At 43.6% G+C, this 22,711-nt stretch overlaps 1 protein-coding gene across 1 annotated transcript in view; it reads right to left on the bottom strand.

The window, feature by feature from the left end:
* Window positions 1-22,711, bottom strand: part of LOC128725613 (AF4/FMR2 family member lilli) — a 60,939-nt gene that overhangs the window by 21,526 nt on the left and 16,702 nt on the right. Inside the window, exon 2 of the mRNA XM_053819370.1 lies at window positions 22,588-22,708. Within this exon, the coding sequence (XP_053675345.1) occupies window positions 22,588-22,708 (121 nt within the window). The remainder of the gene's footprint in view (window positions 1-22,587; window positions 22,709-22,711) is intronic.

Below are 22,711 nucleotides of genomic sequence, written 5' to 3'. Positions count from 1 at the left end.
CAAACGAAATGCGTTAAGCCTGCACCACACACTGATGCACATGTGTATCGCTCTCTTTTCCCATCACTTCCTTTTTGCACCTAAATGACCAGTATTCCGATGCAACTGGAAGATGCAGCACATTCTATCATTCCTCAATTAATGCATATAGCATCATTCCATTGATATTTTTTTTTAATTTACAGTATCAAGAAATGTTCACAATCTATCCTTGATCTTGAGCAGCACACTAGCAGCGCAAGTTTCATTTGAACCCAACCACCCCAAGCTGTTTTTTTTTTTGCGTTTCAAGGACAAACACATCAACAAAATCGAGATAATGTGCAGGTTTGGCTTGAAGGCTCGCTCAAACCAATCAAGCAACCAGGGCGCCGATGTGTTCGTGGCGCGTTGCTGAAATGAAGAAGAATCAAGATGATCAATTAAGGGGGTTGAATAGTAAAACGCGCCCGCACCCTTGCAGTCGGATTTAATCAGAACTAGACGATCGGCAATGACTGTTTGATGAGCCATCAAAGTAGAGCAAGGAGTCAACTAGATGAGGTTACCGTTCAAAACAAACATTTGCTAAGCACATGAGAGCATAAACGATATATGTGCTTTATCAAAAATGGATGATATATTCCTTAATAAACTAGAAATGCGTTAGAAGCGTGTGTTCCAGCTACAGCTCACTGCGGAAAGCTTGAACAATCACGCGAAAAAGAAAAAAGCTATCCCGCCTGGCCACGTGAGGCAACAACCGATTGGTAGGGGTAGTTGTAGGCAATCGCAACGAGACACTCCAAAAGCCCAAACACGACGCACACCACCGATTGTGGGGCACCCTTCGCGCATATACCAACACACGCGCTGGCAGCTGCCTCTGGTAGCATCAAGTGCGAACCGGTCAGGGGCGGGATTGTTGAAGTGACGCAAGAAGCACGTCAATCCAATGCCGCAGAAAAACCAGCTCCACCACGAGCAATGGCGCACTGAAACGCGAAATGCGGCGCGGATACGCGACGCGTGAACAGCTGAGCCCGTGCATGTGTGAGTACGAATGGCTGGTGGAACGAACTACTAACGCTAAGTGAAAACAACCCTGTGCTTTCCACGCCACCGGATGCAGTGGATTTTTCACGCAAAACGCCGATTTTCCTCGTGCAGTACTGCTTATGAAGCCAAGAAAACAAGCAGCTATCAAATTTGCAAGCACTCGAATTCATAACAGCGTAAAATATGTTTTAAAACGAATATTTATCACACCCTACCTTAACTTTAATCGAATAGTTTTATATCGCCTAAGCGAATTCGAGGATCTAATCTCGGCTCATTTTGAGAACACCTTTTTTTGAACACTGTTTACTCGATCATTTGTCAAACAACGATGGAGAGCATGATAATTTAATTCACGTAATTATGCGATACAGCAGCCGACAGGGTAACCAACGTGATACGCTTCCGGGAGCCACGGCAAGCACACGATATAAGCGAACATCAACAAACGAAAAATGGTTCTATCGAATAAATGACCTCCGCCATGCACACCGCATCCAGAGATTGGGAGCTGGCAACTTTAAAAAATGGTTGAAAACACGCCTTCCTTTGGATCCGCTTTACGGTTCAACAGCCTGGCCACGTGACGCGAGGATCATCGCCTCTCAGGAAGAGGGTTGGCGTTGTGCTACGTGTATAAATAAATTTGCACATCGATTACAGTCTCATTCGTTTCACAGAGCTAGGGAAATGAATGCTGCTTATGTGTGGCGGTATCATCGACACTCGCCGATCGCCATTCTAGCGGATCTGGATGCAATTTTCGGAGAAGTAATTTAATGCAACTCGCAACGCGTTTATGCACACCCACGCTCGCTTCTGCCCCCGCTCTTGTGGAACGAAACGAAATGTTTGTAGCACGGCATTAATTAGTTACGTGCGATTATTCTATTTCATGCCGATATTGAGATTATTGTATTCACTTTTTTGCCACACCTTGACACGTCCGGCGTAAAACACATGCTAATGATGCCTAAATGATATGCTTACGGGCAGATGCGAAATAGGAGAACCGACTAGAATATAGGATTTTTAACATATTTTAATTAAATAACAGTTATAGAATTTTTGTTGGTGAAGTTCTTCATATGTATTTTCAGCAGTGCGCAACATTATAAATTGATGTAAAATTAATTTAAGTTTCATTAAAGCAAGCACTAACACTTGTTACATTTTTTGCTTCACGAGACGTCAAAACGCTCAACAATCATCACCTGGTGCAAAGTTTATTCCCATTAAAATTTGCAAAGAGGTAACAAGCAAACCGAGCCCATGCTCTTTCAGCATCTCAACCGCATTACTTAACATAATATTTCTGCTCACTTTTGCTTTGAATGAACACAAACTTATCACCACTCTTTCAGCACCTTCGACCTCTCGTAGGAGGCAGGAATGATGCCTTGACGAGTGCTGGTGTAGCATTTCTCACCATCGCTTATTTCTAAATTGTAATGCAGTTTTTGCACGCTTACGTACTCGCCCGTACACGCCACTTGAACCGTCTTAAAATCTACTCAAAATGCACACGTTTCGAGGGCAGCAGGAAAACCCGCCGTAACTGTGAAGCACCATCAAGGAAGCAAGAACTTTAGCCACCTGCCCAAGTATGATGGGCGCTTCGTTAGCTTTCGTTCGGCTATAATGGAAGCCATAAACCTTTCTTGCCATTGCACTTGCCGCAGAACAGTTCCACATCTTCAAAGATGCGATTTCATCGGCAACAAAAGTGTGGCAAGAAAAAAATCTAACTAACCGAACTGAGGATGCGTTTATTATTTACGAGTTCAAAAGGTAGCCATAATACTCAAATTCACGTTGTAGTGAAGTATGATTTCTTCAGTACTTAAATAATAAAGTTAAGAAAAAAGACATTTCCGATACATAATTTTAAAACATTAATAGTTCACACATCCTTACCAAACCTGCCCAAACGAGTAACTTAGCTATATCAAACATCCACTTACCTGGAAAAGAAATGAAAGAGCAATGTTTGAGTACATTAAATACAGGTAAGAAACAATTATATTTTTCTATAAGAAATCAACTAATATACAAGATGAATCAAACATGTAAATTTCCGTACGATACGACTTTTTATAACCCAGAAAATAAATTCAAACCGTTATAATCGTGGCGTATCGCTATACATCTACTATGATTCATATTTTGAATCACCATGAGATTCCAATACGTGGTTGTGACATACAACACCACATACGGAACGTTTTGATTCAATCAGATCAAAACTGCACCACACAGCCACGGAATGAAGCAGATAGTTCCCCTGCAGGATTAAATAATAAAACGTGAAAGCAATTAATAGCACAAAAAACAGCCTGACACATTTCACCATCGACTATATTCTACACGGGTTCGAAGAGTGGTACTCCCCCGGCAAAACCATGCCCACAGCAATCCAAAATAATGCTACTGGGCCTCGGTTTGTGTTTGTAATTAAATTGAACTAAAATACATTCCAATACAATCGTTCTCGGTACTGATGGTGCCAGGCAAGGAAACTACCGGGAAATGGAATCAACCGGAAGGGATGATGGTTTTGGGGAAGCAATCATCTCTGCGCCTGACCTCCCACGCTGTGACAGGGTCGATGGGTCGCGAAGAGAAGATTGACCATGGATGGTAGTGGGATGAAATTTAATCAGCACATCAATGTGACGCTAAATTGTGGTCAGCAATTAACAAATTACGTACACTCCTGGTTCGCCCTCCAGCACATTACAGCGAGAGGGTGATCTATCGATAAATGTACAAACCCAGAAACATAATCATTGAAAGCGCAAATACCAGCAAAAGGAAAAAAAAAAACATCATAGTCACACATAACGCAGCCAATATATTTTATTTTCTCTCTGGCAATGAAACTCGCATATTGAATATTTAATTATATTGAATGTATGAAGCACAAATAAAATATTTATGGATTTTGTTTTCTAATAAAAATGTATGAAATTCCCATAAAAAGAAAGTGATAAGGTGTTACTGCATTTGACAAAACAGCAGAATTAAATATTAGACGCACAAAGTAATCATAAATGAGGGAGTCGCGACATTTATGCCAGCTGTACTAAGGTGTCACTGAAGTGTAAGTAAGGTGGAATTACGATACGCACAATTGACACTAATTAGTTTCATTAATGTTTGCACTATAAACGCATTAAGCTGACCGGTTCAAGTATTAAAATAGAAAAACACGCAAGGAAAGATGTGGACGAATTTTCGTAATTCAGGTTCCATTACAGCGCCTTCTCAGCTGGACAGAGCAGGCTAAATGAATGCGTTTGCGATGTGTTTTTACAGGGAAAATTTAATTGAAAGTATTACTGAAAACAGCTGCATGCCTCTTTCAACACATTTGTAATGCGGCCATTTAGCGAAGAAAACGAGATGAAATGTAATTTTACTGTCCGCGTGTTCGCTTCCTCCTGGAACGTACTCGGTCAGAGACATCATAAAATACAACGTTTATACCCATTCGACTTGGGACGGAATGTCTAGCTCGAGCCCCCGCAGGATACAGAGAGATCATTAATTGTGATCCTGTTACTACGCTGCGTCACATAACCATCGTACGGTGTTCCGGCGGTAAAGGCACATCCCCCAATTCACCATACGATGGTACGATAGAAGAGCCAAGGACCATTACGGAGCCATATCCGCTCGATGACCTGTTCCGTACGAAAAGGCGAAACGCGGAAGTGCGCCAGGATGAGGGACAAGAAGTCCTTCTTGTCCTTCACTCCCCATAGCAACAGATGCAACAGGGAGCACACGCGTGGCGACGATGGAAATGAATGCGTCTACGTATGTGCGGTTTTAAGGGCGGAGATCATTTTATGAGCAAAGGCGAGACGAAACGGTCGAGAAATTGTCACATAGTCTAGCCGGATGCTCCAGCGGAGTTCCACTTGGAAGGGAACTCGCCAGGCAGTAACTGAGGGAAGGAAATCAAATGGAGAGAAGAAATAAAAAGAAACAAAGATAGAGAGAGAAAGAATGTGAGTAGACAACGTTGGACGGACTTGCCTGAGGCATAAGCAATCCAACAATGTCTCGGTGACTGTTTTTATGGGAGTGATTATAATCGGTGTGACGTTCAGCAAGAATGTTGTTTTTGCCACGAAATATGAATGAAGAAAGTTGTACATGATATCGCGATTCTTCTCAGCTTTGAGCGTTCAAAGTTACGTTAGGATTCTCATGAAAACATTGTGATGTATTCTGGTTACCAATCTCAAGACGTAAATATGTTCGCCGCAACAAACACCTTCATTATCCAACAAAAAATAATGGCGAATGAACACGCTGGCACAGTAGCTTCACAAGCAAAATCTATAAGTATGTTTTACGAACCGGTTCAATCCGATTGGTAAAAACAACCACCGTTCATAAAAATGTAGTCCACCCCAGTCTTATTTTGCATGCTAACAAGGTTAAGAGAAGACGAGAGATACAAAAAAAAACACCATTAGCTCTCCGAAACGATTTCATCCATCAAGCGGGCTTTGTTATACAATCAAGAAATTCATCCGACTACCCGCAACGGAAATGATATAAAAGCGCCCCATACCCAGAGGGGTGTAACAGACTTCAAATTAGCTCCCGTCATGCCATGCCCAAATCCGCCCACACTGCCAACGGATTCAACTCTACGGATTCACGACTAAACCCATTCGTCGAGCTACCAGATCGCAAGGCAGGGCAGGAACTGTGAAAAAATTACACAAAAAACTTCCACACTGAAACGACATGAAACGGCATGAAACGAGCTAACGAACGATGAAGGTTTAATTAACAAATGCTCTAAAACCCGCGATCATACCGAATGCCATCGTTAGAAGAACCTTAATAAAAGGCCAATTCATGAAAAAAACCATTATTTAACAACTATGTTAAAACACACCCCTCGGCGTAACAATGGAATTGAGTCTGTTAGAACAACTTATGCAACTTCTTTTTCCTCTTTGAAACTCTTTTTCCGCTACAATTTAAGAGGGAGTTCTCGAAGGACAACCGAATTACCTGATCGACCATTCGACTGTGGCCTTGGCACACATTCGCAACCACGAAACCACGATCGTAAAAGGTAAAATATGAAGTTCAAGAACAACCACCAAGAGCAGAGCACCATTAGAAAACCACAACAACAAAATACTTGACTAAAGTAAATATTTTTCTCTAGTAAATAAATGTATAATGTTACAGGAAAAGGTTGAATATGTAGGAAAATGATGGGTCTAGCTTCATTAAGAAATTTGGTAAAAGATAGTTCTTCCTGCGCAATAGCTGGCATTGCATACAAAATCGTTCAATACTGATAAAAGCAGGTGGCGTATTTAATAACAATCAATAAATGCCGCTAAATTAAACACGCCATTATACGCCTATTAGAGGTGATTTGAGGCAGGCAATTGTTCTCGCATCTACTCACCACCCAATTGCACCGAGCCACGCTAACAATAAACCCCAAGAACAATATCGATCGTCGTTCACGCACACGTTCGAGATATTGTGGTTGTACGTGATTTATAAGCGTACAACATGCGCACTCATTAGCTAGATTAAGTTTAAGAATTAGGCTCCGTTTACGATGTGCAATGCAAATCACAAGGCCTTCGCTAGCATCATTTAGATAGAACAAAAGCAAACAAGCTATTCTGATAAAAATAAATACACCGAATAAGTACAAATTTGTCGGTCAATGACACAAAATCCAAATCGTAATCAAGTAGCCGTGATTGTTATTCTATAATAATAAACTTAGTTTGCAAGTTCAGCCACGAGAACCGCAAGCACCGGCACTATCTTATAATTGCGCACATAAAAAAGCGATCAAATGTTAATGGTCGTTTCACACTTGCACTCCATCGTCGAAGAATTTGTCATCTGGAAGAGACGACAGCGAGTTAAGAAATAGTTCGAAAAGGAACTGCATGTTCTCACGTTGCACTTCGCTGAACTTTATCGTTGAAAACTTTATTTTTATGTGCTTTCTTTCATTCCTGCTTGGCCAACGGAGAAAACAGCATCAAAACGCACACGCATACACAACGAAACCCAGCTCATTGAGTTCTGCTGCCTCTCTTCCGTGCTATTAAATCTCATTCCCAATCTTATGGCACATTTTAAAATGCTAAACTATATTAAATCTGCATTATTTACCGGGTTATCTGTTCACAGCTTAAACGCACCCTTTGCATCTTTCGTCGTACTTTTTATTTTCACAAAAGCGTCGAATAAGAATTTAACACATCGTCGCACAAAAACACACCGAACCGAAGATCAAGTTTTACCGTAAAAATATTTACCACTGTCCCTCGTGCGCGTTCGAACACTATCCGGTAAAAATAAATCATCGCTTTACCGAAAGCATAAGTAAGCATAAAGCAGGTCACACTTCAAAAAGCGGAAAACAGCGGCAGAGAGTCGACCACGAACCACCGAGGGCGGGAGAGAAAGAGATTAGTGGTCGTAAATTTATTTCTATTTGATTTATTGCGATGGCATTATCGTGTACCACAGGCAACACAGGCTAGACGACACGGAGTCTGTTCTGGTGTACAGCCTTTAAAAAGACGGAACGACGAGTCACGGGTCAGAGTGGCAAGCAAAAACGGACAGTGGACCAGTAGAAGGAACGTGCCCGAAACCATCCTACAATGTGTTTGCCTCGGAACGGCAGGGAAATTCATCACTCGGACCAAGCTCGTGCTCGTTCTCAAGGTGAGAAAATACATTGATTTTCTTCGCCTACGGCATCGGCTCGTCTCGAATCTGCCCCGTTCCTAACCACTTTGCCCTCTTTAAGGAGCCTTTTTGCACCGGTGTACATTCTCGCAAGGTGTTAGAGAAGACACATATTACACAAGCGATCATTACCACTCGTCAAAATACTTCCTGTTATATCCGTGGCAGCACGTACGTGGCTCATACACACCCTAGAAAACATATTTCACAGCAAGCATTTACGATGCGTACAATTTAGAAGCATATGAGACATGGCGATTATATCACCTTAACGGCAATCATGCAAGATAGTTAGTTTGGAAAATGAATATGTAAAATTATAACAATTGTCACGATAACAACTCCAGTAAATCATTACCAATCTTACACAAATCGATTGAAATAGTACAACTTTAACCCTCGAGTATTGCACCAATGTTAGGTGGACTCGTTTACCAACGACTGTAAGAAATGGAAAAAAAATTGTGAAATAAACAAAACGATGCTGGGAAAAAGGACAAGAATACCGCGAGTAGCGCGCTCATTAACCGTCATCCATCATTTTAACCTGACTAAAACTCGTCCAACAATGTTGCGGAGGGTTCAAGAATTAGTGACTTCTTTCTTGCTTTAATGATTATCCGAGTCCTTCCGTTCTGAGAGCCATCATGATAAGGGATGATTAATATCCGAATTGAGAATAATCATGATTAATATAACATTTTTAGAAATCAAAAAGATTCTTTTTACAATACTTTTGAGCAAAGGTTTAGTGTCTACGTTAAGTCAAAAAAGAACTAAATATTCAATCAAACCACACAAACGGAAAAACTAAATTATAAAACTGATGGTAACAAGCCATCACTCAATCGTATATTTGCAGGCACATTAAAATGACTAAGCACTTTGCACACTGTGTTTACCAGCATTTACGAGATTGCTCGTAACAATATGAAAAGAACATTTTCTCTGAGTCATCCTCGAGGTCCATCGTCAAATAACTTAAAACGCTCCCAACAGTTACAAGATCAAGGTACAAAATTACTTGTAAGCGTGGGGAAAGTTCAAGGTTGTTAAAGACATTATTAACAAGGATACGACCAAAAAAGTTCAGGTCTATAAGGGAGGTTCATTGGGTCGTGTCCCAGGATATAGCGGTTACTAATGATAGGAGGCTGGTTGAGTATAATTCCGTCCACAAAACTCTACCTCCTAAGAGTAAATAGAAAATAAAGCTATCCTATTCTGCTATCCCGCTTAAGCACATGCTTTCTTAGAGCAAACCAACAGAACAAAGCTTAACTACCTGGTACGTGAAACTTTCGTAGCCTGCTAGACGACCAAGCCCCCAATGCTTCGGCACGCTATGTCTAACGGGCACGGCACAGTAAGACAAATGTACGATTTTCTTTACCACACGGGAAATGATAGCGTGACACAACGTATAATATCACTTCGATAGTTATTACAGAGGACGACCTTCCCAGAAACCACCGTGTTCTAGTACGCCTGCTCATGCGGCAAGAGAACTTTGTCCCGTTCCAAGCAAACCCAAATTGATACACTCGTCGTGCTTATACAATACTGCCGCTAAGGATGCATGATAGAGGAAAACCAAAAAAGGACACTCGATTTAATCACCATTATTAAAGCACAAACGGCGAGCAGGGAAAGTGGATGATTATATTAAATCATTCAATCGAAATCGGCATACATAAATTCATTGTCTCGCGCAGCTGGTTCTACTACTTTCACTCATGCAGATGAAACTGAGAGAAAGACCCATGCAAAAAGGACTTCAAGGCGGGAAAAGAGCAGCAGGGTAAAGCATTGACTTCGTAACCTCGTTCAGCGATGGGCGTGAGAGATGAAATATTGTCCAAAATTAAAACATAAATGAAACCCCATCAGCAGCTGCTCGGCATATGCCGTATACCGTCTCCTCTTCTAGGTCGATTGTCCGCGATTTATTGCGTAGAATTAGCATTAATTGATGGTTGCAGCTATTCAACTACGAGCATCAAGCTTCATACCTTGAATATTACGCAGTATGAGTAGTGCTAGACAAAGCTGATAAGCTTTAATACTTGATAAGTACTTAAAAATTGATTTAAATCCAATAATGAAATCGTTTTGTTAATTTTCGAACATTCTGAAGAAAATTTTCAATACATATTAATATATTAGTTTCAAAAAACATCAAAGATATAATGTCACTATTAACATCAACTCAACCATGAATAACTTTTATCATTCAGATTATTGGATTATTCCCATTATATATATATATATATATATATATATATATATATATATATATATATATATATATATATATATATATATATATATATATATATATATATATATATATATATATATATATATATATATATTATTTACGTTATTCTCCACACATCAACTTTGAGATTGCAAAAAATTACCAAACGTACGTTTTCAAACGGTGTTGAAGCAAATGAAAATCATGGGGAACGGAAATATTGGAAATGATCTGATGACGTTCAGCCAATGACCTTTTCTAGTGCTTCACTCGGTCGCTCCTTCGACGCTAGTACGTGACCAAAAGGAAGCACTATTATTTCCGAATGGTCGAAACCAAAAAAGAGAAATCGAATCGAGGACAGCCAACAATGGCTTCCGTCCTGAGACCGTGCTTTTTGCGCTCTATGTTTTTGCTGTTATGCAAAGGAAAAAGAAAACTCTCGGTTGCAACAAACCGCACGTAGCCGCGCTTCACTTCCAGCCCCAGTTCGGGAGGATTCGATGCTCTAATGAATTTTCTCCGAGTACTACATTCCCTCCAACACCGGAAACTAGCAAAGAGCAATTGTGCACACAAACATGTACAATCTGCTCGGAATTGATTCTTCCAAGCCGGCCCTATCGCCACACAAATACACATCCTTCCGAGAAGCCTATACACCGAGTAGCTGTTGTTAGGGAAAACGAAAATTCAAGCACCATTGAAAGGTTCTTTAAAAAAATCTTCACAATCACTGCATTCGCTCGCCTTTGCACGGCAAGGACTGCAAATTGGAGCAGCAGCAGAAACAGCAAAACAAAAAATCAAACCTACCACTAGAAAGGACGGAAAACAATTAGAAAAAGAAAACCCATCGACCATTTCGGTCGGTGAACCGCAAACTGGCAGAGGAAAAATGTGGTAATTCCGAAAGAAAATTTCTCCACTAAGCGAGCGACAATGCGATACGCCAAACAGACGGGCAAAGAGATGGAAAACGATCAAGCATGATGGCGATGATTGGAAAGTGAACAATAAAACTAATGAAAGAGCCCTTTTCGGTCCTTAGCAGTCCGGGATCGTATCTTCCGCTGAATATATTCGCGGTAAAAATTATAAACCTCCAGGCATTTTCTTTGCCGAAAAGCCCCGTTATAAGGAGAAACGCTTGCGCTTACCCAAACCCGGTCTGATTTCCACAACCGGAACTTCACAGTTTTATTTATTTATTTTTAAAAGCTTACGCTTTCCAGCGCGCGCAAATTCCCCCGTGTTGGTTCGCGTTAGCCTTTAGCACTGCCTCTGTCTTGATAAACGCTAATAACGGATAATGCACCCACCGGACCAATGGAAGAAGAAAGCGACAGACGTGGCGAACACAAGAGAATGGTGAATGGCTGTGTTTCCACGGAGCTGGATCCTTTCTATGCCAAAGCTCGCTTCAGTGGTGGTGGAAAATGTGTTCGACTATTATAATTTTTACGCCCGCTCCCTTTGTCCCGGAGCTTCGCAAACGTACCGGCCAGAGGCTTCGTCCGTGCAGCAAAATCACGTCTACAAATCGAGTAGGTTTCGCGGGAAGAAGCACAAGGTTCATTCGCCAGGCAATCACGCGGAAAACTTCCGCCTCACCCTCAAAAACAATCCCACCCAACCCGAGAACCAGAGCTTTGGAAATAGCTGCCCCCACAAACCGCTTTCGTTTGGGAGATTCGTTTTCCGTACCTCAGGAAGGAATGGTTCCCTTTCTATTATTGTGTTTTTTTTTTTCGCTTAAAAAGGCCAGCATCAGGTTGTCGAGCGGTCGCGGCTGATTTTGACATCCGGGACGAGTGCGAAGGGTAGAAACAACAATGCGGAGGGTGGATTTTGAAATTCGAAGCCTAATTTGTTTTGAAACCACTCACCGAAACAATGCAGACGAAATGCGGCCCTGTCAAGAAGGGGAACCGCGTCTGCGGAAGGCAAAAATGGTTCTGCGAAGTTTGCATGCTTTTTTTCCTTCTTTACAGTTCTAGTGACGGCTTCAGAGTGCTTGGCACAGGAGTCATGAACATCCCGTTAATAAGTATTTTGCGTATTCGTGGAAGGTAAACGAAAACAATGTTATAGTAACAATGAAATCAACGAAAAGGTACCAAGTTTGAAGAAACACACAAGTAATGAAAAACAACAAAGCCATTCACTTGAAAAACAAAAGAAAAAAATCTTCTACGTCGTGTTTCATAGAAAATCACTGCTTATCAAACACTAGCTTTAAAAGAACATCAATTTTTAAAGCATGTCAGCTGCAAAACGTATGAATTAAATAAAAAGTATTGTCAATTATTTACCGTCACTTTATTTGCGTTGTACAAGGATAACCATCCTTCTACAGTTTCATCCAAGGGTTTTTTTTTTCTACAAAAACAAACAGCAAAGATGCTCTCTAGACACCGACCATTACTCTCCACCCTCGGCAGACGCAGCTAGAGGATATAAAAGGACATTTGCTGTGGAGCATTCCGTTAGGCCGTCTGGGCTGGCGTGACTGGCGAAACAAAGCGAATTTTCCTCCAGCGCTCGAGATATTCCCACTGGAATCGTCCCGTTTCCAACGCCTTTTTACGTGCTCCGTGTCAGAAAAGCAGAAAAAAATGAATCGTAATTTATTACAACCCACTCAACCAGCCCTCGTTTTTCGCTTTCCCCACACATTTTACGGTGCTACTTACGCGGCTAGATGTCCATCGTTTTTCGTTCCGCGGAACGAGCGGAAAATGTACGCCGCCACACACTTGGGCGAACCCTTTCATCCTCGTGTATTGTGGTTACAGGTTTACAGGGCGCAAAAAAAACCCTCCTTTCTACACCCACTTGCGCTGTGCTCGCCATTCCGCACCCACATCAGCCCAAAGGCGAACAAAATAGCGATAAAAAGTACCGCGCGCTCCGAAGAGTTCATGCTTTGTCACGTACACCTTATTCCACCGCCGTTCACGGCAAGAGAAGCCCTGCAACACCCACTCACGTGCGTGTTCTGCACCTTTCTGCCGGATTTTTGCCGAAGGACACACCAACACACAAGCTTCCTTTATCACGGCGACTGCCGGTGTGCGAGCCGGTGCACGTGAGCGAAATGGAAAATTGAATTTCAATTTTCCCTTCCCGCCTTCCGGTTGGCACGAGTTTTCGCCGGTCAGATCCATGGCAGTGGCTCAAACGGGAAAGAGTACGGAGTGGAACTGAAGTTTGGTGTGTTGCTTTGCTCCATCGAGAGTGTTACCGAGCGGTTGGTCGCCTATTTCTAGGACAATCAACAACGTACTAAGGGCCCGGGTTGGAAGATAAACACATTTAGCAATCGTGCTGCGAAACGAAATTAAAAGGAACAGTATTTTCGTATGCTCAACGAGGACTAGTTTCGCTTTTTTTTTTTGTTGAGTTACAAAACAAAATTGGAGCACCATCGACAGACAAGCCCTCGAAAAACGAGTAATGTATGCAATTTCTGTTATCAAAGAAGGGCAGAAAATGTAATTAAATTTTTCTATATTTATATTATAAATAAGAAAAGCAGTGTGATCAGTATGTTGTATATGAATATGTAACCATTTAACGTGTCAAAAACGAAACATGTTTATCAATGTTTTATAAACGAACATGCACCAAGCAAAGTGATACGCGAACATTAATATTGATGTATGGCGATACTCGACAAAAACAACATACATTTAGTGTTATATAATGTATTTTCCTTTGCATTCCACCACTCTTCAGATGAAATCGGAAAAGAATGAACAAGCAAATAGCAAACACCATTCTCCCATTTGGCGATGCTTTTCGAAGAGACCAGAAAAAAAACCCATTTATGAGTATGGCAGTAAAACTTTCGTGTAAAGTTTGCTGGAGGGAATGTATTTTGCATTTTCTCGCTTGTTTGGTGGCGCAACAAAAAACTCTCCAAAACCTCACTCCTTTCCACTGCAGCGCGGTTGTTTCTTTTTTTACAAATTCAAGACACTGCTGCGAGGTGCTGCCGACGAGGTTTATGATGCACATTCCGAACTCGTGCCGTTGCCGAAGCAAGGATGCTCGTGCGAATGTTGCATCAGTAGAATTTCACCCCTTTCCTCGTTACGAGTTTATCCACGAGCTCAGCATGTACAGGCGAAGCTCCTTTCGCGTCCTCCATGACACCCTTTCTCTGCTCGCACCCGGCACAGGGTCGTTACTCATTTCAAAAATAAATAAACTCGCAAATGGAACCGTACGTTCTGGGGATGACACGCAGCTTATCGTCGCGTAATAAATGTGAACACAATATGCTCGCCAAGCACCAAAAAAAGCCTGACCTGAGCGATGCACTCCAACTCGCCAACATGTGCTATTTGCTCATGGGAAACTGTTCGTTTTAATTTGCAATGCTTTTTACCGTGCCGCAAAAGGAGTGTTACGTCGTAAACCGGGTTCTTTTCATTACTTGCCGAAATATTCTTCTCAGCGGTTAAATACGCACAAAGAGAACCCGAAGATAACTCATGACAACATGATTATGACACTGCATGCAGAGCTATATATTATCAGGTAAAAAATAACCGACAAAAATGCATCGCCAAAGGGCAACCGAAAGACGTTTACACCAAACTGGGCATGAAATCGGAATTATTATTTTTAACAATCCGAATAAGTTGTTGATGAATGTAAGCCACTCGGAAACGAAAAAAGGAATAAGTTGGAAAACATTCCACTTTTGCTCTCTGCTGCAGACCGATGGTAAGAGAACGAGAAAAGTGCAACCAAAAAAGGGCTTATGCAACATCGTCTGTTCGACGAGCGTTTTTTTTTTCAATTCCCCAAGAGAGAATGGCGTTCGACCTAAAGAAAAACGAAAGGCGGCTAAATGGTTCGGGAGGAAACCGACAGAGCATTGTTTTCACTTTTATGAAGCTCACAGCGACCATTCGGGAGGATATTAATATGACCACGAGGGAAACTTGTAACGGCGATGAAAAAGAATTTTCAACGTGCCACGGACGAACAAAAACCTCAATAATTTCTGCCCCCAACTGGAAAAAAGCACCACCAGAGACCACCTCCGTAGCTCAGCCCGCCTGCTCGCGGAAGCCTGTGATCATCAAAGATAATAGTAAAACTTTAACCTTGACGTGAATGCAATTCTGCATACATAAACATCCGATGAGTTTCGCCTCCAACGAGCACTTACAAAGACGAGGTTCCAAGCCTTCACCAGCTCCGCGTTGCTGCTAGCCAGGTTCCAGTAAGGCATTGCCATCAAGCGTGGCTCTCTTTCGGGAAAGCGCATTTTTTCCAACCCGCAACAAGCCGTGGTGCCGCTGTTTGCAACCACCCAGTGGTGCTCCGGTGCAGTTATGCACCGCCTGTTCGCACTCGCAGAACGATGTGTAATTAAACTTGCAACAACCGGATCATGCTCTGTCCGTTCGAAGTCTCTCCCCGTTTAGGGCGACCATTGGTGTCCCGTGCATGGATGTGTGTGTGGTTGGTCGAGGTTGATTATTCCCCCCGGGGGTCCGTCCGTGGTGTATGAGAGGTGCGCTTCTTGACATGTCGCAGCACCGGAGTGGGACGGGAATGCTCAAGTTTTCGGACGATCGGGTTAAACATAAGGCACCCACCGATGGGAGTGCAGCGTGCACCGACGAACGAGATGCCATTTGCATTTGTGCATTCTACACACACACACAAACACACGTATGCACCTCACTCTTTAACGTTGCCTGTCTGTTGACGTACTTTGCCTCATTGATTATGCCACCTACGTGCGAATCCGGGGCCTTTCCGGTTTGCAAATCTGTAGTTTGGTCTGTTCATGAATTCTCCCACTGCACAGATCTGCTCCGCCTTGTTACGATGGTCGCTTCACTAAACGGTTCTATTTTCTTTGGCAGTAGAGTGTTAATTTTAACGTAAAGTGACTTTTGTAGTTTCATAAAGAATGAATTATTTGAAAAAAAAACGGTAGGAAACATTGATCGAAGAACTCTCTTCATATACATTAAATCAAAGCATTCACATTTATTCATATCACGATGTTTATCTGTTTTTGAAAGAATTATCTCACTATGAGAAAATAAGAGATCTAACCTCAAACAAGGTTCGCGCATTTCACCATCCATAGACAAGACATGGTACGAAGTGATCTCCAAAATTTCCATCACGCCAATCTCCCACTTACCTAAGCTGTCCGGCCTGTCATTTTTCCCAAACCAAATTCGATTAGACATGCGACGACGAAGCACACCCCGAAAGGTGGTGGAATGCTACCACACCACCATCAACATTTTGATAATTCCTCCCCAACTATGCTGCCTGCTCTACGAACAACTCCGAACGGTCCATCACAGACCAACGGTATCATCATCGCCCTGGGCTGACTGCTTTTCATCGAACCAGGGGTACCATTTTCACGATGGATGCAGATCCGCATTGAAAAGGTCGCTGGGTCGTCCTCGTCTCGTTTCCCCCCTCCCTCCCCCCCCCCCTCCCCTGCTCCACTACTGCCACCGCAATGCTTTGCCTCTTCGAACGCAAATTTAATCGCCAGGCGTGATTAGATTTGTCGAGCATTCATATTTTATGGATCAATTATTTCCATTTATAACCATCGACCGAAGGTGCGACGCGGGTGAACGAGGTGCGCGGGGAGGGTGCAATGTTGCGCACGAGGCGTCGGATAGGCAAACGTGCGGTAGAGGGTTAAACCGTTCCTTACCGATCTAACGACAGAGTGTCGGCTTCGTGAGTGGGAAAACTAACCCCGGCAGGGTCCTCCTACGGCGTTGGATGAGGCTGTGCATCCGTTGGGGTAGTGCAAAAGGAAAATTATTTCATACCAAACGAACTCCAAAGGAAGCTGGTGATGGCTCCGACGTTGGACAGGAGAAGAGCGAGCATTATAGTGAGATTGTAGTAATACCAAAGGTTATTCACCCGGCTACGAAATGCATTGGAAAAGAGAATCAATCGATTCTTTGACCTTATTGTGGTATGGTCGGCTTCACTCGTTTAATGTGATCAAGGATTGTGGTATAAATTTAACGCTTGCTTTTGTGGGTTTTCTTGAAGTGATTGCTCCAGTGGAACAGGTGGTGATGAAAAGGAACACAGAATCTCGGTGCAGATAAAGGAACTTCACGAAACCGAACATTCCAAACATGCCCCAGATATTCAATCAAATGAACTTTCACCAAGTGCTTTCCCGAGCATTCTTCGCAAGCGGCTTAGGTAGACAATGTGTTGCACACAACGGCACACACCGCAAAAAGGATTCCCTCACAATAAAATCAAAAGTCCTTTGGGAACAATGGGGAACGATTACCATCGAACCCCTCACACAACGACTCGTCAGTAAACGCTTAAACGGAACTACCGCAAAAAAAGGACACGTTCGCTCTTTCTTTGCCCCAAGCACACACGCACACACCAACACTTTAGCACATCTTGTGGACCATTTTCCCCGCATGTCACACAGTCGTCCTTTCACGGGTGATTTAGGAAAGAACGCAGAATGGGATGAAGGAAAAAGGAAGGAATGACAAAAAAGCTCCACGATGCAAAAGTCAGATCTCACCCTCCGACTGCGATTCCACGATCTCATTAAAAAGCAATCGCGTCTTCGTCATCATTATCCCGTGCCAGGCGTCCTAAATCAGCGCCACAGCAACCGAACGCAAAGGATACGGTGAGCGACAGGCACGCAAAGCGCGCGGAAACGATGCCAGCCACGGGAAAGCCCCGGGAAAGGTGTTGATTTTGCTAAGGTTAGCTTTTGCTCGAACAGATATCGATTCACACCGACGGTTTGACTTGGATGTGAGCACAAAACCAACACAAACCAACCGTACCGGAATATCCTGCCCGGGTAAGGGCTATCGTTGCAAGGAGAAGCCCCATTTCAGGGAGCCATCATGGCATCATCACGGTGGGACTTGCTGCCCAAAAACGCGGCCTCGCAACACTTTGCGTCTAGAGCGCAGCACACGGTGGAAACAATTTCCAACGACTAATTATGGTAATTAGTGTTTGCTTTGTCAGGTACAATCACCTTCCCGTCAGCATCGCGAAAGTTGCTGCAGCATCATCTCGGACCGGGTGCGAGCTCATCAAGAGTGAAACCTCCCAGCAGACGGAACTTGAATCTTCGCATATATTAGACCCCGAGAGTTGCCAGTCGAATGGAGCAGATGCGGTTGAAACCGTTGCGGTTGAAAAACGCCCCACCATGGTTCCGGTGCTCTCATTACAGTTGCATGCCGCCGGGCAAATGTAAGGGCGGTTTACCACCGCTGGTACTGCGATCCTGATTATTGCACGGCAAGATAAAACAGGAACTCTTGGCCAGTTCGAGAGTACGAATTGAGCGGGATTCAAATATATTTACAGAGGGTAAAGACGTTAAAACAGAAGGGTTGAAATTCGTGGGGCAGGTAGAGTAATATGCAAGTTGATTTTTTTACACACTGTCTTCAATCGGTAGCAACATTATTTAGTTAGCTACGAGGTGTATTTACTGCTTTATGTATGTTTATGTATATTAATATATCAAACGATTTTCCCTCGTATCGAATACTTCAAACGCAAGCGCGAGATAAAACATAAAGTATGTTGCTAACAACGAGGTGCAAAATTCATCCATTAATAGGGAGTTTTCATGGCATATCTTGATGCTAAGGGGGAACTTTGAAACCCTCAATTTTTGAATGCAAATTGATACATGCAAAATAATGAATATTTATTACACACAGCGGATCCTTATGTCTGCTTGTATCGACGCACTCTCCGGCTTTATCCTCGCCATAAAAAGAAGACGATGCTCAGCGAGCATGATGTGTATTAAAAGGATTTCACCCACATCGTGTATCGACAAGCAAGGTATTGCACTTGTCAAAGGGTTGCAAAAATCCAAACCACGCCTCGACAGCACCCAGAAGATCAGATATCGTGAAGTATCACCATCAAAGCGACCGTCGCGCGGCTAGAAAGTTGCAAAACGCTACCATAGCTTTATCGTTCGCCAACACAGCTACGAAGCCTTTACCGTGCACGTGCGCCCTTCATGGTAATTAATGCACAAGGCGCAATCACCACGAACGTGACTGCATTACTTATTTAAAACGATCACAAATCTTTTTCATCTGGTATGAAAAAAAAACACAAACTCACACGCTTTTATCATGCCGTACGAACATGAACCATCCGTAAAGTTATACTAATTTATGAAAAATATTATCCGTGTCTCAAGCATGTACCTTTGCCCCTTCATTATTGTTTTGAACCAAGCATCACAAGGCGGAAAGCGTTACCGCGAAAAAGAGCTCGCAGTTTGCATCAATTAAGCTTCGCATATATTCTTGTTAATCGTGACGAATGCGCATGAATATCATCCCTTGTGACAAGTGCCATTCCATTGAAATGGATGACACTCATGATTGCGTTATGGCACAAGCATTCAAAAACAAACGAGAGAACAAAATCGTATGAAGATTGCTTTCAATTTTCACTCAGGCAAATTTCAATTCCCTTGCGCTTATATCGTGTACGAATGTACGCTTAGGATAGAATTGCAATGATGAATTTACGGCGATCCTGTTCAACTGAAACCAACTGGGTTCCATAAATCAGGCATTGTATTACACTGCTTTTGAAAAGTTCCATTCATCTTGACGTCCTTCCCTACATGTGTGCCCACGTACTGCTGTCGGCACTTTTCCCAATTTTCTCCAACGAAACGAACGAAAAATTGCATCTTTCACATTTCGCCATCGAAGAGCTAGAAAACAAAAATAAATATGAAAAAAAAAACTAAAATACACGTACACCATTTGCAGACTCTCGCTGTAAAGCGGATAGTGAAAAGGAAAGGACGATTCAACAGTTCACTTCACGACCCATCCTGCATCCTGTGCGGGGTCCTGCACGAACAGGTAGTGTAGAACATGTACGCGAAAGACGAGAAATGCAACGCTTCTTCTTTTGAGCGCAAGAAAATGACAATCCAGCGAGGTTTCTCCATCGGAGGATGGTAAGGTGACGTCGCACACAGCAATATGCTCGGAAAAGGGATGAAAACTTTTCTTGCTATTTCTTCTCCCCACTCCCGAGCCACACCAAACCACCGCTCATCCGGATTCGAATGTTAAGACAGACACCTAGATGGTCCATGTCTCGTCAAACGAAACGGGCAGAATCGGAGGCTCCGTCGGTTGCTACAAGAGCGCAACCCCCACGTTCGGGTGCTCCACCCACTCGACAGGAAAAGCGAGCAACGATCGTGGCACCGGGCCCCAAGGGAATTAAGAGAGTTTTCCCATCATTTTCCACCGTACTCTTCGCACCGGTAAGGGCCTCATTTCGGAACTCCCCTCCTTCCGGGACGACGAACCAACGGAACCAGCGGCTTGAGAAGATGGTGTCCATTCATTGCAAAGGTTCATGAGGGCAAAGGTTGGCCCTTGGCCAGACACACGCGCCTCTGGTCAGTAACGATGAGGGGGGGATCTTTTTACGAGCATATTCACCCCTTCCTTAAACTTGAGTATGAAAACCCGGTTGGAGGACACCCCTACAGCCCCCCGGGTCCGGGTCACAAATTCCAGCCGAAGTACCCAAATCGAGAACACGAATAAACACACGAGAGCGCGCATCGGCGAGCGATGCTAAACAAATACTCGTGGAAACCGGAAGGAAGACCCGGGTTAGACCGGAGAGGCCCGACGGGAGGCGTCCAGTTTTCGTCACGCTCCGGTGGCCGTAAAACGTAAAACCATTTTGAAGTACTCGCTCGGAATGCTGCGAAGCGAGAGCAAGCGATGCAACCGGTCCACAGAGCCACGGAGGCGTAAGACGAAAGCAACGGTAGACGCAAAACGGGGACGTGCACACGGATAATGCGATTTCTTCGGCAGCGAGACTATCGACATCAAAGTAGGGAACTGCGGCTTCCTAAAGCGATTACGTGCCGTGCGCTGGCAAACATGCTTCCGAAAGGAAAGTAACCAACTTCAAGGGGGAGGGTTTCAATAAAATGATTCCTTTTTTTAACGCTATTGAAAGTTGAGCAATTGCAATCCGCGGGATAACGCGGTGGAAATGGTAGCGATCAATGTGCAGCAAATTTTATCCATTCCAACAAGCAAAATCGAACTGCATGTGCAGATTTTTGTGTGCTAAAAACTTATCGAACCAAAAGCCACGTCATGTTTGTGAGGTAAGTTGCAGGAAAACCACAAGCAGAAGTACCCTGGATTGCCATGGATCAGAAAACTTAGGTAACTTTGTGATAAAAGCGTTTCCACTGGGGAAAATAGAGATACAAACTTTTCTCTCTCTCTTTCATTCTATCTCGCTCTCGTGCTCTTCCTCTTTCTCTCTCCATCTCTGCAAGCTCGTGTGCAATCGAAGAGACTTCAAAAACAGTTGCACCGTATCGGAAAGATGACGACCGGTGGCTGCAACTAGCAGCTGCTTGTCTCAAACACACCGGAACGAGCATCGTCCCGTTGGACTGCAGGGCACAACGAGCGTTAGAGGCACGAAAGCACGGCAAGAAGAATAAAAAAAAAACCTCACCCAACCGGTTCATGGTTGGATAAACATTGAACTTCTTCATGCGCTTGCGAGGAACGAAGGCGGCCCAGCGTATCATCCTTCGGCTTCGGCGGAAGAGATTCGAAGCAGAGCTGGCTCCACTTCCTTCTATTCCCTTAATCCGAAACTCATACCACTTTGACATGCCCCAAGTGGTTGTATGCATGCTCATGCGTACCAATGTCGGTGAAGAGAGCCCACGTATGGGGTTTGCATGCTGGGTGGATGAGGCAGAGAGTTATTTGGGTGAATTCAAAAATTTCCTCCCCAAAACCCAAACTACCCTCAAGGGCTGCAAACACACCCTCCTTCTCCCGTGGGAGTTCGTGTGCCGACCGGAACAAATATCTTGACGCCGCCACACAGGAAAACGGCAAGAAGTTACCGGATGTACTTTCGGACATACCGAGGCTTGACTTTTTAAGCCCCGAGGCGGAGCAACCATACCGAAGCATCGCTGGAAAAGACCACCCGCCAAAGCCATAAAGTTGGCCGATCTTTCTGATCAACCGGTGCTGCTGTTATGCTCGGCAGGACAACAAGGGCAGCGGAGCAAGTAATACGCTCCAACTCACCCCCTGTGGCAGACAATCTACGGGCGCAATTGCAGTGGGAAAATGGACGTTCGGGACCGGAAGCTTCCCGCCGGAAACTAATAGGCGCCTTGCGAAGGGAGTTTCCGGGAATTCCCACAAATCCGACAGTTCAACATGCTCCGTGCGGGATGCTTAATTAAACACCTCTCAACCACCTAATGGTCGCTAGTACTTCGTTTAATCGATTATGAAATTGATTTCCGATCGCCGCAAAACAAACGAAACTGCCCTTGTCTAGAGAACGGATAATGCTTCTCAACGGAGAGGGAAAAAAGAAAGAAATGCAAACCAATACCACCAAGAAACAGAACTCCATTTGCAGTGTGAGCCACTTACCACTTTAACCGGCGCTGCGAATAGTGGTGCTGCTGGTTCCGGTTCTCGTTCGGCCTGTAGCTGGGCACGGGCCTGTTTATCCCGTTCTCTTCGCTCCATCCTTTCATGCTCATCGTCGTGCCTG

The sequence above is a fragment of the Anopheles nili genome, chromosome 3, assembly GCF_943737925.1.
Source record: "Anopheles nili chromosome 3, idAnoNiliSN_F5_01, whole genome shotgun sequence".
Lineage (NCBI taxonomy): Eukaryota > Metazoa > Arthropoda > Insecta > Diptera > Culicidae > Anopheles > Anopheles nili.
The sequence above is the reverse complement of the archived record's forward strand: the minus strand, read 5'-3'. Positions and strand labels throughout refer to the sequence as shown.